Source organism: Rattus norvegicus, chromosome 2 (assembly GCF_036323735.1).
Source record: "Rattus norvegicus strain BN/NHsdMcwi chromosome 2, GRCr8, whole genome shotgun sequence".
In the NCBI taxonomy this organism is placed as follows: domain Eukaryota; kingdom Metazoa; phylum Chordata; class Mammalia; order Rodentia; family Muridae; genus Rattus; species Rattus norvegicus.
In genome coordinates, this window is record NC_086020.1 from 8,135,985 (window position 1) to 8,155,221 (window position 19,237).

Sequence of the window (19,237 nt, forward strand, 5' to 3'; positions counted from 1 at the left end):
TTATAAGATAGTACAAGCTCACATTTTCTCAGAGTTAATGAATAATCATGAGTTCCAAAAGATGCATCCCAGAAAAATTAACTTCCATCACCCCCCTTTTTGACAGCACAAATCCTAAGGTCCCAAGCCTTGCAGACTAGGACATAATGCTTTCTTCTAAAGCAGCATTTTCTACATGTGTTTGACTGTAGAGCTTAACTGAAAACTATAGTCGCTATTGATATCACTAACGATGTTTTACTGGGTTAAGCCTCAGACTTCCAAACATAGACAGTGAGCACACTGTGTATGAATATTTTACTTAACTGAACTGGAGAGATTTAGAGCTCCCATTTTGCATATTGGAATCACAAGCAGTGAAGGTCTTGAACTTCAATGCCTATCAATTGCTTAAGGGTCAACTTAGATTATGGTCATTATCAGGGGATGAAGAGGCGATGTTCAATGATTACTGAGATTGTACCTAGCATAATGCTGGTAGCTAAACATGCTGTTTTGTATTTTCAAATACTTCAAGGAAAGGAAATATTATTTTATATATTCTTATTATATATAATTATAAAAGCTAGACTGGAGAAAACTTTGGAAAGTGATGTTATGGTCTTGAGGGTAATGGTAATGCTTTGTGTAGTAATGCTTCAAGTGTAGGATACACTTTATATTTTTAAATGGTTAACTATATTGGTAAATGCAAAAATAAAAATGCAGAGAGATAAATCTTGTTATCTATTTTCCCCAGACACTGGCATGAAGCAGAATCCTGACCTTATAAAAATTTTATCCAATGCCAGAAAGCACACAATAACCAAACATATATTCAAATTGGAAATGAGGACAAATTTATCTTCCATAACACATGTTAATTGAAATTCTATTCAGATAAGACATTGAGGAAGGTATTTCTTAAATGAATTTGAAGAATTGAAAAGCATCAGTCCAGCTGAGGGAAAAGGAGATACGAAGTTGCAGGCCTTGAAGGAGGTAAGTTAGCTGACATACACAAAAACCAGGTGCACAGAAGAGATGCTACACACTTGTAATCCCTGCATTTGGTACCTGGAGGTGAGAATTATCAGAAGTTCAAAGTCTTCCTCGGTTGTATATCAAGTTCTGGTCTACATAGAAGTATCTTGTAGTAATAAGACAGTCAGAACATGGTAAGGAACTCTAGGTGATACTGCACACGTGGTATTCTCTTTATAGGCTGCTTCACAGATCTTTCTACAATATTGCTGTGATATGAATATCCTGCACCCTTCAAAATTCAAATGTTAAAATCTTATCCAAGTGAGGAGGAAAGTGGAATGGAAAGATGGATATTTGAGGAGGGGAACTCTCATAAGTAGTATTGGAACCTTTACAGAAGAAGCACAAGGAGATGCTTTGATCTTCTGCCATATAATTTGACATGTATAAATCTGAGAGCAGACCTCCAGATGCCGAGCAACTAGTGACTAGATTTAGGTACACTTTAGAAAAGTTTGAGACCAATTTCTGTGTTCGTATGCTATATAGTTTAAGTGTGTTACGTTGCAGCAACATGAGAGAACTGAAAGCTGTTGAGATATGTTAATCAAAATTCTGAAAGACCCATTTATAGTTTTAAAGCTCAGTCAGGGCTGTTCTATAGACAAGTAATGGAGAAACAATATCACAGTAGATATGGAAAGACCAGATAGGAAGCTACTGTAGGAGAATCCTTCATGACTACTCAATCAGAGTGTAACTAGAAGAAATGAGATCATGATATAGTTTCAAAAATAGTAATCTTTCTTTTGTTTTGGTTTGGTTTTTTTTTTGTTTGTTTGTTTTCATTTTTGTGGAGCCAGAAGTAGAAATACTGAACATGAAGCCATATAATGAAGTGGAGATTTGGAGAATGGTTTTCAATTATACATTTGAGAAATTAACTGTAGGACCCGATCAGCCCTACAGTCCCACTCAATAAGCAAATAAGCAAATCAATAAGCAAGAGGTTTATTGATGGCACTGGAGCCATTCCACAATCGGGGCAGAGGCGACCCCAAAGAACAAAAGCACACACTTTTTATACTTTTTCAAGATATAGGCTTTAAGTTACAGCATGAGTTGGTTATGTGTCATTGGTAGGGCTTATTTCCTTTTGAATTCATTGGTGGCCACCTATTGTCCTTTGAATTCATTGGATGCCCTTGGTGGGGAGATATCGTTGGCATGAAGAGGGGGTGGTGAAGGATCCCACCCTTACTGCAGTTAGCTCCTTTCCATGATCAGGGTGTTATCCTAAATTCTTTAGACTGGGTGTTAAAGTCCCAGCCACCTGGTGCTTCCCTGAGGCGGCCTTTGCCCTTAAAGTATGAATTTTACATAACAACAACAACAATAACAACAACAACAAAGGAAAGACTGAGTAAGCCAAAGGAGAGATGAAAAAAAAGATTAAGAGCTAAGTATAAGACATTTAGCATTGACTTCTCTATTGGAAATGTAGGCCGAGATGGACAAAGCAGGAAAAGAGATTCCAACTATAAATGTGATAGCCACCATGACATATTTGAGATTTGAAGGCATGAGGATGGATTACAGGGATGCAAAGAAACATGAGGTACATGAAGAGAACACTCCCTGAAGTAAGATCTAGCAAAGAGGACTGGGAAGAGTAGCTGGAGAGGTTTGAGGAACACAGGATAGGGTGATACAGTACTGAAGGCAGGGACAGGAGTGATGGGCGTGCTGGCTTCTGCAAACACTTTGTTAAAAGCATCACATTGTTGCAGTAACCTCTCCAATCCGAATATGCCCATGCAAGGAAAGAAACTCGATATGAATACAAGCTCGCACCGAGATTGGGCAGATCTACCACTGCACTATCCTCTTCCCCAGCTGTGAAATCCCTCATAACTTGCAGTTTCACTATGCCCTGTGCTTCAGCTCCTTCTTTCTCTTTCTCCTCTGACCCCCTCTTTCCTCCTCCTCTCTCCCACTTTTGTTCCCCTTACCCAATCACCAGCTCTAGCCTTTATTTTACAAATTAAATGGGGAGAAGGTTCTGATGAAGTCATCTGAGTCCTGAGTATGTGACTAGGCAGTGGTCCTTGGGGCAGCGGAATTAGCATCAAAATACAGATAACTCCAGGGCAAACCACAACATTAAGTAACAAAAATAAGGCAAAAGCTTTTTCAGGAAAAAAAAAAAAAAACCACCAAGACAGCTATCCCTTGAGAGGCTCAGTCAGAGCTGGACCAATATAGATGCAGATAGATGCAGATGTACACAGCCAAATATTGGACTGAGCGTGGGAATGCCAATTGGGAAGTTAGGGCAAGGACTGCAGGAGCTGAAGGGGTTTTCGACCTCATAGAAACAATAACAATATCTGCCAGCCAAAATCCCCAAAGCTTCTAGGGACTAAACTGAAAGATCCCCAGAGCAGGGAGACCCTCACTCAAGTCTCGGGATGACACAAGGCCATCGTTGCTGTAATCACCTGAGGTTTATCGATAGGAACCAGTGCACTGGGATCGAGACTCATATCCCACGCAGGGGCAGTGGAGTTCAAGGCTGGGAGAAAGAATATTTAAAGCAGAGGCTGTGAGCTCCAGGGGATGAGGGGATGTCAAAGGGGAATGCACCACAAGTTACAGGATTGTTTTATGGCTCCAGGAGATAAGGGGACGCCAAAAGGTTTTATGGCCCCCTGGTTCCTGGAACAGAGTTGCTAAATCTGGAGAAGGGTCCGTCCTCTGGTCTTTATTATTTTTATCTCTTGTAAAAGTTTGTCAGAATTGACGAAGCATCTGCATTTGAAACACCTCTGCTTACGCTTGGGCCGCTGGTTTCTTGGAATGCTCTCTGTAGGACTCAGTGGCTGGAAGGCACAGTAGGGGCTTAAATAAACATCACAGGGGCAGAACAAAGAACAGTTACTCACACCGAGTGATAAGCAAAGTAGTTCTTTTGCATTTTTAACAATCTGTCTTCCTGAGTGAGGTCCTGTTGCTGAGTTTTGGGCTAATTTAAAACTCTATCTCTCAACACCACCAACCAAAGAGTACACAGGGGGTAACTGTGGCTCCAGCTGGATAGGTAACAGAGGATTGCTTTATCTAGCATCACTGGAAGGGGAGCTGTTTGGTCCTGTGGATGCTTGATAACCCAAGATTGGTTAGTGCTAGGCTGCTGAGGCAGGAGTGAGTGGGTGGTTGAGGTGCAGCCTCACAGATTCAGCGGGGAGGGAGGAATGAATAGAGAGCTTGTGGAGGGGAAACTGGCAAGGGGGAATAACATTTAAAATGTAAATAAATAAAATAATTAAAAATCCATATGGATCACAAAATAAATGCAATTTCATCATTGAAAAAAAAACACTAAGGCAAAAGCTTCAAGTTTTGCTGTTCTGTAGAATGAAAGGAAGCTCAAACTAATATTAGAAGACCATTTGAAGTCCAGTAGACATTCAACATGAGTTGCACCTGTAGTGCTTAGGAACAGAGGATTTGAGTTTGGAGGAGAGCTGAGAAGGTCTAGAGAAGGTCACAGGACAAGCTGAGCATATGAGCCACTGAGAGATTGTAGAATTCTGAATGCATATGAAATGGATGTATTGGTTTACTATGGAATGTCTGTAGGCTGTATATTGCTCTTCTAGCTTACCCTTCCAGCTGCTGCTGCCAGTGAACAATCTGGAAAGATACAGTGGTTTCCTAATCCTTTAAATACGTATTTAAATAACATAATTTTGGGTGTTAAAATTCTAATTTGCACTAGGGACAAGGACAAAATATAGGTACAAAATATGAAGACAATGACTACTATTTTACAATAAATATAAGGCTATTATTAGTATGGGTTTTCATTGAATACTACTAGTAACAACTATTGTTTATTGAGTGCTTAACATAAGCTATATATTAAGGCATTATTTCAAATACTCAGTTTGTATTATAGTCCACTTAATTATCTAAGAAGGCTTCTAAGTTAGGATGCCTTATTTCCATCTTACTAAGGCTAAGGGAATTAAGACAAATATCACCTAGCAAGTAGAAAATTTTTAATTTGAACCCCAGCCCAAATGGCTTCAAGCTTATCCTCCACAGTTGACTTCCAAAACCACTGCATGAGCTGGTTGTATTATGGGTTCAATCAAGTACAGACCAGAAATATTGAACAAAATTGTACTTGCAGTTAACATATATGGACATTAGTCCTTACAAAGGTATACTATCACAGATATTTACATTGTTATAGGTATAAGTACTTTAGAGTTGATGCATGTTGGCTGAATGAAAATGTTTGTAAAGAACTTAAATATAGTCTTATAGCCAGCTAGTTACATGGACTATAGTCCCTATCTAACTATAAACAACTAACCTATTTGTTCTTAGACATAGGCAAAAGCACCTTGATACAGCTATATTTTTCAAATATCTGGCCATTCATCATAACAGACAGACAGACAGACAGACAGACAGACAGACAGATAGACAGACAGTTTACACAATAAATTTGTTACTCCTTTTGGAGCCACATCAAAGTCACCTAGAATAGGGCTCACTAGATTGTTCAGTAGGAGAAATTGCTTGCCATGAAGCCTATACCTGATTTTATCCCTGAGACATAGGTGGTAAAAGAGAACTCTTCATCCTTAAAGTTATTCACTGGCCTCTAGGTACATGTGCATGTATATAATGAAGAACTGAAAATTTAAAAAGTACCCAGAAAAGGAATTGCTAAGTCATAAGACATATAGAAAATACTTAAGACTTCCAGTTACTGACTTCTAATATTGCTTAACATTCCGTCTTTCCATCGGCAGAATACAGTGTCTTCCATCTGTCCACATTCTAAGAAAGCAGCATTAGATACAGCTGTCATACCGAGATTTTAGCTATAATTAGAATTCACTCTAGAAGGAAGGCCACATACTCAAGGAAATGAGTATGTGGACATAATCCTAAGGTTTTTGTAAATCAACACAGTTGTGCCATCTTGCAAATAAGCACAGAGTACCACTTATGTGCAGCAACAGGCATTTGATGTTTGATTGTGGATTGTGGGTTAGTTCAGTAGTCTGTTTTAGGCTAAGATGCTAGAATGCCCCTGCCTTATACCTCTGGTGCCCCTGTGGGCTTAGGGCTCTGACTAGGTATGCTTTTGTCATGGTGATGATGGTAGAGGCAGAAGAAAAGACTTAGTGTGTTTACTTTATACGCCTATTTGCTAAAATTAGGGCTTGCTCTACTTAAACTCATTCACCAGCACATGTCAAGAACAAAATCTGACCATACAAAAGGGGATTGCAAAGAAACTCCATAAGAAGACAAACCAATTTATGTCCAATAATGGAATCCTACATCTTTGACCATGTGAAGCAATATGTACAAATCATACACACTGCTATTTGGTGAGGGGGAAACCGCATAAAGATTTATTAAAGATAGTGAGTGAGGAATATTGTATTCAAGACTATTACAATAAGGACTGATACTTTTACAATAGGGCAGATAAAATGAGTTCAATTCCACTGAGACAAAAGACAGGAGTATTTTAATGCTGCAGTGAGTTGATGAAAATAAACCATAGAACATTTGGGAAGATTGGCCCAAGGGACTAGACGTTTGCTAATGCCTTTGCTGATTGGCCTTCATTTAAATTGAGTTTCTATTTTCCATAAAGACTGGGATTATGCATTAAACTATGCATTAAACTTTTATTTTAACTTAAGTATAAAAACAAGATGTACATATTAATAGAATACATGTGAATGTTTTATATGTGAGCACATTGTATAATAATGAGGAAATGCATATTTATTATAAACATTATTTCTTTTAAACAATATTTTTAGATTTTTAACAATTTCATGTATATGAGTGTTTTGCCTGCATGTATGTATTTGTGCCACATGTGTGCTTATGCCTAAGTTCAGAAGAGGCATTGAATCTCCTGAAACTGGATTTATGGGGAGTTGATATTCAGCATGAGGGCACTGAGAATCAAACCCAGGTCCTCAGTGAAGACAACTGAGTGCTCATAACTACTGACCATCTCTCTAGCCCAATGTTCATCATCTCTTTTTTTCCTTTTTTTCTTTATTGGATATTTTATGTATTTACATTTCAAATTTTATCCCATTTCCCCCTCTCCCAAACTCCCACCTCCCCCTCCTTCCTCCTCCTCCCCCTCCTCCTGTTTCTGTGAAGATGCTCCCACTCCCACCTACCCACTCCCACTTACCCACTCCCCCCTCAACATCTTGGCATTCCCCTACACTGGGAAAATGAGCCTTCACAGAAATAAGGTCTTCTCCTCCTATTGATGCCAGACAATGCCATCTTCTGCTACATATGCAGCTGGAGCCAGGGGTCCCTCCATGTATACTCTTTGGTTGATGGTTTAGTCCATGGAAACTGTAGGGAGTCTAATTGGTTGATATTGTTGTTCTTCCTATGAGGTTACAAACCCCTTGATCTTCTTCAGTCTTTTCTCTAACTCTTCTTTTGGGTTCCCCTCTTATCCTTAGGTTTTGTCTTTTCGTGACATGTCCTGAATGTCCTGGATGTTTTTGCTTAGGAGATTTTTACATTTTGCATTCTGTTTGACTATTGTGTCAATGTTTTCTATGGTATCTCCTGCTCCTGAGATTCTCTCTTCTATCTTTTATATTCTGTTGGTGATGCTTGCATCTATGACTCCTGATCTCTTTCCTAGGTTTCTATCTCCAGGGTTGTCTCTCCTTGTGATTTCCTTATTGTTTCTATTTCCATTTTAGATTCCGGATGGTTTTTTTCAATGTCTTCACCTGTTTGGTTGTGTTTTCCTTTAACTCTTTAAGGGATTTTTGTGTGTCCTCTTTAAGGGCTTCTACCTGTTTACTTGTGTTCTCCTGTATTTCTTTAAGGGAGTTATATATGTTCTTCTTAAAGTCCTCTATCATCATCATGAAATGTGATTTTAAATACAAATCTTGCTTTTGTTTGATGTGTTGGAGTATCCAGTACTTCCTGTAGTGGGAGAATTGGTTTTTGTTCACCCTAAGTAGTCTTGGTTTCTGTTGTTTAGGTTCTTGCACTTGCCTCTCGTGCCATCTGATTATCTCTAATGTTATTTGGTCTTGCTGTTTCTGACTGGAGATTGTCCCTCCTGTGGGCCTGTGAGCTTGTGATCTTAGGAGTGAGAGCACTCCTGGCAGATCAGCTCTCTCTGGTCTGTTTTGGGTCCTGAGGGCTGTGGGACACCCTTAGCTCCTAAGAGATGGAGACTGGAAGGCTCATCATCTTTTTATGGTGAAAAATCTCAAAACCCTTTCTTCTGGCTTGACATGTCCCACCTTGCTGCTATCAGTAATCTCTGGTAACCTTAATTTATAAGTCTTAACTTCCATATGATGGGCTTTGTTAGAGATCACATAGTAGAGCATGCAGCATTGCCTTTCAGGGCTTATTTCAATTAACATCATGATCTTTTGGTCTATCTGTGCTGTCACAAATGATAGGATTTTACTACTGACTGGTAATGTGTTATGTATATCTACTACATTTACATTATGTAGCCATCAACTGAGGACTCTGGTTATTTTTTCCATCTTGGCTATTATTGGAAGGGGAGTTGCAGAAAACATGGGAATGTAGATATCCCTTCAACATGTGGATTATTGTCTCTTTTATAGATATACATAACAGAGAGACTGATGGATCATGTGATAGTTTGTGGGGGGGTGTAGGCTACAGGACAACTTCAGTTATTATTCCTCAAGTTCTGTCTCCATCATTTTTGAGGCTTGGGACCAATAGGTTAAATTGGCTGTCAAGTAAGCTCCAGGGACTTGCTGTTCTGTGTTTCTCCCATATTGGAATTATAAGCTGCTATACATGGCTTTTTAAATGAAATTTCTCAAGGGTTGAACTCTGAGAAATGATTGCAAAATAAGCAGGTTAGTTACTAACTGAGTTGTCACCTGAGTCTATTTAATTTTTGAACCATTACTACACTATTTTCCATAATGGCTATGCAAATGCCTACCAACAATGAGCAAAGGATCCTTTGACCACATCCTTGCCAGCAGTTGTTAGTTTTTGTCATTTCAGTAGCAACCTGTTTTCCTATGTCCAGGTAATTTTTATTTTAATTTCACCAATGGTAATGATGCTCAACACCTTTTCACATGGCAGTTGGCCTTATGACTTCTTGATCACATTACAAAGAAATGACACTCTGTTTCTCCAGGCAAAATTTCCTGGATTGCTAGGACTCAGGGAGACTAGGAAGAAATGTGCTTCTTAAGCCAGCAAGATAGCTCAGCTGGTGTAGGTGCTTGTCATACAAACCTGGTGACTGTCCCTAGAACTCACACCAAGGTGGGAAGAAAGAGCCAATTCTATAGGCATATCTTCTGACCTCCACATACACACCTCCCCACACACACCCACACTAAAATTAAAAAGAAAGAAAACTTGCATCTTAAGGGAGTAGATGAAGAATTGCAGCTTTCCTAAAGTGAACCCTTGCTGGAAAAGGAAGTCAGAGAGCTATAAAACTAACAAATCTGTATAAAGTTTAGTCAAACTGAAAACAATGCCAAGGCCATGTAAACTACACAGTAGCAGCCAGAGTTTTCACCTTGGATAATGTGTATGAAAGCATAGACTTCTACACTGGCAGCTCTGAATGTTGATACATCTCTGTCATGATGGCCTTATCTGATAACCTCTTAAAGTCCCCCTCCTCTAAAGACTAGCAGGGCTAGGGAGATTCTCAGTAGGTGAAGACCAGAGTTGCAATCCCCAGAACCCATAGCACCATTCACCTGTAACCACAGGGTCCCTGAGATGAACTAGAAGATGGGGCAAAAGAATCCTGGGCAAGCTATCCTGGCATACACATGACCAAACAACAAAAAGACCCTATCTCAAGCAAGGTAGAAAGCAAAACGAACACCCACAAATTATTCTAATCTGCATACTTGTGCCTTGGCACATACATGCACACATGAATGCATATATACAAGTTCCTACATAAACATCACATATATACATATATCATAATACACAAACGCACATATACACATGAACATATATAATAAATATCTTGCTTACCATCTTCATCTGCACCCAGAGTTAACACCGGCACAGCTCTCTGGGCCCAAATACTACCCAGAGAGAGCTGGACTCTCAGGGGGTGCTGTCACTTCTAAGTTCATTGGTGAAACAAACACTTCTGCTTCAATAACTGGCCAAAGCCTAACCTACCAGGAGACCACAGGGCACAGGAAACCCAGAGGAACTGGGGACAGCATCCTTCTAGCCTCCATCCGTACCCTCTAGTGAGGGTACAGTTCCCCAGAACCAAAACCTGACACACCCAAGATCACAAGCTCATAGGCACATGTCTGCAGTCAGAGACAGCAAGACCAATTAACACCAGAGATAACCAGAGGGCAAGAGGAAAGCTCAAGAACCTAAAAGCAGAAATCACAACTATGTGGCATCATCAGAACCCAGTTCTTTCACTACAACAAGTCCTGGAAACCCCAACACATAAGAAAAGCAAGATTCAGATTTAAAATTACATCTCATGATGATGATAGAGGATTTTAAGAAGGACATAAATAACTCCCTTAAAAAAAATACAGGAGGGAGGGGGATGTTTGCCCGGAAACCGGGAAAGGGAATAACACTCGAAATGTATATAAGAAATACTCAAGTTAATAAAAAAAAAAAAAAAAAGAAATGTAAAAAAAAAAAAAAAAAAAAAAAAAAAAAAAAAAAAATACAGGAGAATACAGGTAAACAGGAAGAAATGCCTAAAGAGCAAACATAAAAATCACTTAAAGAATTTCAGGAAAACACAACCAAACAGGTGAAGGAATTGAACAAAACCATCCAGGATCTAAAAATGGAAATAGAGACAATAAAAAATTACAAAGACTTCTGCTCCCCAGAGTCCTATAAAAACCTGTCCCCGGTCTTACTGGGTGTGCCAGTCCTTCCGAGCTGACTGAGATGCCTGCAGGTACCTGTGTAGACGTCCACAGGTACCTGTGTATCCTGTGTACAATAAACCCTCTTGCTGATTGCAAAAAAAAAAAATTACAAAGGGAGACAATCTAGAGATAGAAAACTTTGGAAAGAGATCAGGAATCATAAATGTAAGAATCACCAACAGAATGAAAGAGATAGAAGAAAGAATCTTGGGGCAGAAGGTACCATAAAAACATTGACACAACCATTCATGAAAATGTAAAATGCAAAAAGGCACTAACACAAAACATCCAGGAAATCCAGGAACAGTGAGAAAATTAAACCTAAGGATAATGGCTATAAAAGAGAGTGAAAATTCCCAACTGAAAGGGTCAGTAAATATATTCAACAAATTATAGAAGAAAACTTACCTAACCTAAAGAAAGAGATGCCCTTAAACATACAAGAAGCCTACAGAACTTAAAATAGACTGGACCAGAAAAGAAAGCTCTCCTGTCGCATAATAATTAAAACACCTGATGCACAAAACAAAGAAAGAATATTGAAAGCAGTAAGGGAAAAAGGTCAAGTAACATATAAAAGCAGAACTATCAGAATTATGCCAGACTTCTCACTAGGGATAGAATCCAGAAGATCTGGGAAGATCTCATACAAATCCTAAGAGAGCAAAAGTGTCAGCCCAGACTACTATACCCAGAAAAATTCTCAATAAACACAGATGGATAACCAAGATATTCCATGACAAAACCAAATTTACACAATATCATTCCACAAATCCAGCCCTACACAGGATAATATATGAAAAACTACAACATGAGGGGAGAAAGTACAATCTAGAAAAAAGCAAGAATATAATCTTTTTTCAAAAATCCAAAAATAAGATAATAAACATAATTGTACCTCCCACAACAAAAATAAAAGAAAGCAACAATCACTTTTCCTTAATATCTCTTAACATCTATGGGCTCAATTCTCAATAAACTAAATTACTGGATACATAAGCAGGAACAAGCATTTTGCTTCATATAGGAACACCTCAGTAACAAAGACAGACACTACCTCAGAGTAAAAGGTACACTACCTCAGAGTCTAACAAATTGTCCCAAGACACAGGCTGGAGTAGCCATTCTAATATTAAATAAAACCAACTTTCAACCAAAACTATTAACAAAGATACCAGTCAAAGGAAAATTCTACCAAGATGAACTCTCAATTCTGAACATCTATGCTCAAATGGAAGGTCAACCACATTCATAAAAGAAACTTTACTAAAGCTGAAAGCACATATTATACCTCACACAATAATAGTGGGAGACTTTAACAGGCCAATCTCATCAATGGCATGGAAACAGAAACTAAACAGAGAAACAGTGAAACTAACAGAATTTATGAACTAAATGGAGTTAATAAGTATCTGAAGAACATTTAAACCCAAAACAAAAGAATCTACCTTCTTCTCAGCACCTCATGGTACCTTCTCCAAAATTGACCATACAATCAGTCACAAAACAGGCCTCAAAATATTCAGAAAGATTGAAATAATCCCATGTATCCTACCAGATCACCACAGACTAAGGCTGGTCTTCAACAACAACAAAAACAACAGAAAGCCCAAATACACATAGAAGCTGAACAATGCTCTACTTGATGATAACTTGGTCAAGGAAGAAATAAAGAAAGAAATTAAGGACTTTTTAGAGTTTAATGACAATGAAGGCACAACATATCCAAACTTATGGGACACAATAGAAGCCATGCTAAGAGAAAAATTCATAGCTCTGAGTGCCTCCAAAAATAAAGTGGAGAGAGCATAGACTAGCAGCTTGACAGCACACCTGAAAACTCTAGAACAAAAAAAGCAAATACACCCAAGAGGAGTAGAAGGCAGGAAATAATCAAACTCAGGGCTGATATCAACCGAGTAAAAACAATAGGCTATATAAAGAATAACAAAATCAGGAGCTAGTTCTTTGAGAAAATCAGCAAGATAGATAAACTCTTAGCCAGATTAACCAGAGGGCACAGAGAGAGAATCCAAATTAACAAAATCAGAAATGAAAAGGGAGACATAACGACAGAAACTGAGGAAATAAAGATTATCAGATCCTACTGCAAAAGCCTATATTCAACATAACTGGGAAATCTGGATGAAATGGGCAATTTTCTAGACAGATACCAGGTACCAAAGTTCAATCAAGATCAGATAAACCATCTAAACAGTTCCATAACCCCTAAAGAAATAGAAGCAGTCATTAAAAGGCTCCCAGTCCTTGCCCCCCGCCAAAAACTGCCCAGGACCAGATAACTTTAGCGCAGAATTCTATCAGACCTTCAAAGAAGACCCAATACCAATACCCTTCATACTATTCCACAAAATATAAACAGAAGGAACACTACCGAAATCATTCTATGAAGCCAAAATTATGCTTATTCCTAAACCACAGAAAGACCCAACAAAAAAGAGAAGTTCAGACCAATTTTACTTATGAATATCATGCAAAAATACTCAATAAAATTCTTGCAAACCAAATCCAAGAACACATCAAAGTGATCATCCATCATGATCAAGTAGGCTCCATCCCTGAGATGCAGGGATGGTTCAATATATAGAAATTCATCAATGTAATCCACTATATAAGCAAACTCAAAAAAAATGACCACTTGATCATTTCATTAGATCCCGAGACTGCATTTGACAAAACTCAACACCCCTTCATGATAAAAGTTTTGGAAAGGTCAGGAATTCAACGCCCATACCTAATCATAGTAAAGCAATATACAGTAAATCAGCAGCCAGCATCAAACTAAATGGAGAGATACTTGAAGCCATCCCACTAAAATCAAGGACTAGACAAAGCTGCCCACTCTCTCCCTACCTACTCAATATAGTACTCAAAGTCCTAGCCAGAGCAATTACACAACAAAAAGAGGTCAAACAAATACAACTGGAAAGGAAGAAGTCAAAATATCACTACTTGCAGATGATATGATAGTATACTTAAAGTGACCCCAAAAATTTCAACAGAGAACTCCTAAATCTGACAAACAATTTCAGTAAAGTAACTGGATATAAAAAATTAACCCAAACAAACCAGTAGTCTTCCTCCATTCAAAGGTTAAACAGGCTGAGAAAAAAATTAAGGAAATGACACCCTTTACAATAGTCAAAGATAATATAAAATACCTTGGAGTGACTCTAACCAAACAAGTGGAAAATCTGTATGACAAGAACTTCAAGTCTCCGAAGAAAAAAATTGAAGATCTTAGAAGATGGAAAGATTTCCCATGCTCATGGATTTGTAGGATTAATATAGTAAAAATGGCCATCTTTTGCCAAAAGCAATCTACAGAATCAATGCAACCCCCATCAAAATTTCAACTCAATTCTTCATAGAGTTAGAAAGAGCAATTTGCAAATTCATTTGGAATAACAAAAAACCCAAGATAGAGAAAAACAACTTTTGGAGGAATCACCATCCCTGACCTCAATCTGTATTACAGAGAAATAGTGAAAACACTGTATGGTATTGGTACACAGATAGGCAGGTAGATCAATGGAATAGAATTGGGGACCCAGAAATGAACCCACAAAACTATGGTTACTTGATCTTTCACAAAGGTGCTACAACCATCCATGGAAAAAAGCAGCATTTTCAACAAATAGTGCTGGTTCAACTGGAGGTCATCATGTAAAATGCAAATTGAATCTTTCTTATTTTCTTGTACAAAGCTTAAGTCCAAGTGGATCAAAGACCTCCACATAAAACCAGACACACTGAAGCTAATAGAAGAGAAAGTGGGGAAGCATCTGGAACACATGGGCATAAGAAAAACTTTCCTGAACAGAACACCAGTGGCTTATGCTCTAAGATCAGCAATTGGGAAGTGGGACCTCATAAAACTGCAAAGCTTCTGCAAGGCACTGTCAACGGGACAAAATGACAACCAACAGATTGGGAAAAAAAATCTTTATCAATCCTACATCCAATAGAGGGCTAATATCCAATATATACAAAAATCTCAAGACGTTAGACTCCAGTGACTTGAGCATCCCTATTGAAAAATGGTATACAGAGCTAAACAAAGAATTCTCAGCTGAGAATTGCCTAAATGGCTAAGAAGTACCTAAAGAAATGTTCAACATCCTTAGTTATAAGGAAAATGCAAATCAAAACAACCTTGAGATTCTATCTCATGACAATCACAGTGACAAAGATCAAAAACTCAGGTGACAACAGATGCTGGTAAGGTTGTAAAGAAAGAGAAACACTCCTCCATTGTTGGTGGGATTGCAGACTGGTACAACCATTCTGGAAATCAGTCTGGAGTTTCCTCAGAAAACGACATTGCACTACCTGAGGACCCAGCTATACCACTCTTGTTCATTCACCCAAATGATGCCCCAACATATGACAAAGACGCATGCTCCACTGTGTTCATAGCAGTCTTATTTATAATAGCCAGAAGCTGTAAAGAACCCAGATGTCCTTCAACGGAGAAATGGATACAGAGAATGTGGTACATTTACACAATGGAATACTACTGAGCTATCAAAAACAATGACTTCATAAAATTCTTAGGCAATGGATGGAACTAGAAAATATCATCCTGAGTGAGGTAACCCAGTTACAAAAGAACACATATGGTATGCACTCACTGATAAGTAGATATTAGTCCAAAAACTAGGAATACCCAAGAAACCGATCACAGACTATATGGTACTCAAGAAGAAAGAAGACCAAATTGTGGATGCTTTGGTCTTTCTTAGAAGGGGGACTAAAATACTCAAGAGAAGAAATTTGGTACAATGTTTGGAGCAGAGTCTGAATGAAAGGCCTTCCAGAGAGTGCCCCACCCAACCCAGATACTTCTGTGGATGCCAAGAAGTGCTGGCTGGCAGGAGCCTGATACAGCGGTCTTCTCAGGGGTTCTACCTGAGCCTGATAATTACAGAGGCAGATTCTTGCAGCCAACCATCAGAGTGAGCAAGAGGAGTTAGAGAAAGGACTGAAGGAGTTGAAGGGGTTTGCAACCTATAGTAAGAACAATATCAACCAGCCAGACCCCTCAGAGCTCCCAATGACTAAACCACCAACCAAAGAGTACACATGGAGAAACCCATGGCTCCAGCCGCACATGTAGCAGAGGATGGCCTTGTCAGGCATCAATGGGAGGAGAGGCCCATGGTCCTGGGAAGGCTCAATGCCCCAGTGTAGGGAAATGTCAAGACAGGTTGGTGGGAGTAGGCGGGTGGATGGGGAAGCACCATCATAGAAGCAGGGGGAGGGAGGATGGGATAGGGGGGTTCTGGAGAGGAAACTGGGAAAGGGGATAATGTTTGAAAGGTAAATGAATAAAATATCCAATAAAAATTTTAAACAAATCTTAAAATTTTTCACCTTTTTAAAGCCTCACAATAGAAATTGAATTGATATTGGTTTTCTTTGGGACAAGCCATATTCAAAGTATCTTAAATTCAGATAGATATTTCTCACTTCTGGACATTGGATCATCCAGACACAGACATCTTTAAGCAGAAGTAAGATGTTCCACTGTGCTAGATCTGAGTCTTGTAGCTCAGAATCTCTGAGATCACAGAATTGAGTCATATTATGACCTAGGTGGCTTGTTGATGAGCAACTGAAAGTGACCACTATTCATGACACGGCAGAGTGCAGTCTGTTGCAGCGGAGAGCTGCTGAGCTAGCCTGCTTTAGGGGAGAGCTCATGCAGACTTAAGTACTAAGAAGGCTAGAGAGCTGGTCAGACATTATGATATTAAAATATGGTAATCATTGTCTCCTCCGTTATTGCTCATTTAGTTATTTTGTTTGTCTGATTACGGGTGGGTTTTAATTTTTTAAGATTTCATTTTATCATGTGTATATATGACAGTTATGCTTGCATACATGTATTGTATGTGTGCATAGTATTTACAAAAGCCAGAGGATGACATTGGAGCCTCTGGAACTAGAATTGCAGATGGTCGTGAGCCACCATGTGGATGCTGGGATTTTCTGCAAGTCCAACTAGTGTTCTTAACCACTGAGATATCTCTCCAGATCCTAGTTGTTTTGTTGACTGGATTTTAATAGTACTTCAAATATGTGCTGCAGTGCCTATACCTCTCTGGGTCCTCAGTAGATAATTAGTATTAGTAATAGCCATTTTAACTTTTAACATTTTGTTGTATTTACACCCCTAAATAATATAGTTTAATATCATACCATATTATTAGACCAATACTTATTTACATTAAAAAATGATTATATCTTGTGGTCAAATACAAATATAAGCCAAGAGTTGACAGCTGGGATTACATGATGTTTAAATGCTCACATCAGAGGAACAAGTAAATAATAGAAAGACAGTCTGTAAAATGGGAGGAAAATCTTTGCTACTTACATATGGTCTTGATTTCGGAATAGACAGACAGCCAGACAGCCAGACAGACAAACAGACAGATAGATAGAACTAAATCCAAATAACTTTAAAAAAACAAAAATCAACTCAGTCAAGGGAGTTTTAATGAAAAGGATAGAAAATTCTCAACACTTCACCTGCAACTAGACAGTACATATATGGGAAAATGTGTTCAGCATTCTTATCCACTGCAGTTAGGGAAGGGAAAATAAAACTATGGTGAGGTCTTCTATCTTACTGAGATGGGGTACAGGACTATCAATTCCTGTCCAATGGAAATTAGTTCTGCCACCAGGAATGCAATCTTGTTCCAAAAAAAGTCAAGGCCAGTTTGCAGGATTGTGCATGGAAAGTAAAGTAGTTCCATGGTGGTGATTTAGTCTTACTTCAATACTTAGGGAAATCTCTCTTTCCTATGGGATAGATATGTCTCCATTCACTTATTTGCCTTTAATTCCTCTGAGAGGCATGGCTGATGTGGATCATGTGTCTCTTCAACAGGGACCAGTGATCCATATGTGAAGTTTAAAATTGGAAGAAAAGAAGTTTTTAGAAGTAAAATTATCCACAAGAACCTAAATCCTGTGTGGGAGGAAAAAGCTTGCGTGCTCATTGACCATCTTAGAGAGCCACTGTATATCAAGGTAAGCCATTTCTTTGCTTTTCTGCTATGAAATCCAACAGACACAGAAATCTTTGTTTGTTAATGATTGTTTCTCACATCTCTGAAGAGACATTTTTCCAACGACTACTGCTAACAGTTTTCAGATGAGAAGGAACGGTAAGTAGAGAGGGCAGGCATATCAATTTGAAATATTTCTGTGGGTAGACATTTAGGAAGACTTGAAACACATCTCCTGATTTGTGCTGTCAACTGATCTATTGTAGTTTGGGAGCACAAGAAAGCATAATATGTTTCTAAATAGTCTAGCATGAAGGAAGTCAGCATTTTTGGTTTTTATTCTGTCTTTTTGTTTAATTGTGGCTTTTAAATTTTTCTTGTGGAGTCCACAAATTATAAGGGCTGAGCCTTTCTCTTCTCACCACAGGATAAATTCACCCACTAGTATAACATTTTTTTAAAAGATTTATTCATTTATTATGTAAGTACACTGTAGCTGTCTTCAGACACACCAGAAGAGGGCATCAGATCCCATTACAGATGGTTGTGAGCCACCATGTGGTTGCTGGGATTTGAACTCAGGACCTCTGGAAGAGCAGTCGGTGCTCTTAACCACTGAGCCATCTCTCCAGCCCAACATTTTTTTACTAACCAAAATCTAGCAGTGTTGGCACCAGTTAACCCAAAAGACATGCCATCTTCAATACCTACCAGCTCTGGCCTACTGTCCATGGTTGTATCTAAAGACCATTATTCTGAGAAAGCTTCTGAGGCTCCTTTGGTGGTAGATGATAAAGAAAAGCACTTAAGAAACAAACAGAAACAACAAAAACGAACAAGGCTACTTTGCTTTAAATGAAACTCAGCACTTGTTCTCCAAGCAAGATTACTTTAAATAGGGTCTCCAGCCCCCACATAAAAAGCCAGAAGTGGCTACATGCATTTATCATCCTAGTGCATGAGGATAGAGACAGGCAGATCGCCAGAGCTCAATGGCCAGTCAATCTAGCTAAAACATCAAGCTTCAGTTGCAATGAAAAAAAACATATCTCAAACACATACTAGATACAGATGGATGGACAGAATAAATACCTATGCACATACATATATACATATATACATATATACATACATACATACATACATACATACATACATACACACACACACACATACATACAGTAGAGAGAAGTTGAAGAAGATGCTTCCTGACATCAACCTTTGGCTTATACA

The 19,237-nt window shown here is 38.6% G+C and overlaps 1 protein-coding gene across 16 annotated transcripts in view; it reads left to right on the forward strand.

Annotated features, from left to right (window-relative positions):
- Mctp1 (multiple C2 and transmembrane domain containing 1) overlaps positions 1 to 19,237 on the forward strand; it is a 694,629-nt gene that overhangs the window by 337,017 nt on the left and 338,375 nt on the right. For 15 of the 16 annotated variants that reach the window (XM_039102152.2, XM_039102154.2, XM_063281693.1 and 12 more), the window contains one exon: positions 17,884 to 18,026. In XM_039102152.2, coding sequence (XP_038958080.1) covers positions 17,884 to 18,026 — 143 coding nt within the window. Of the gene's footprint in view, positions 1 to 16,294; positions 16,748 to 17,883; positions 18,027 to 19,237 lie in introns of those variants that run through there. The other variant, XM_063281700.1, reaches the window with a different exon arrangement.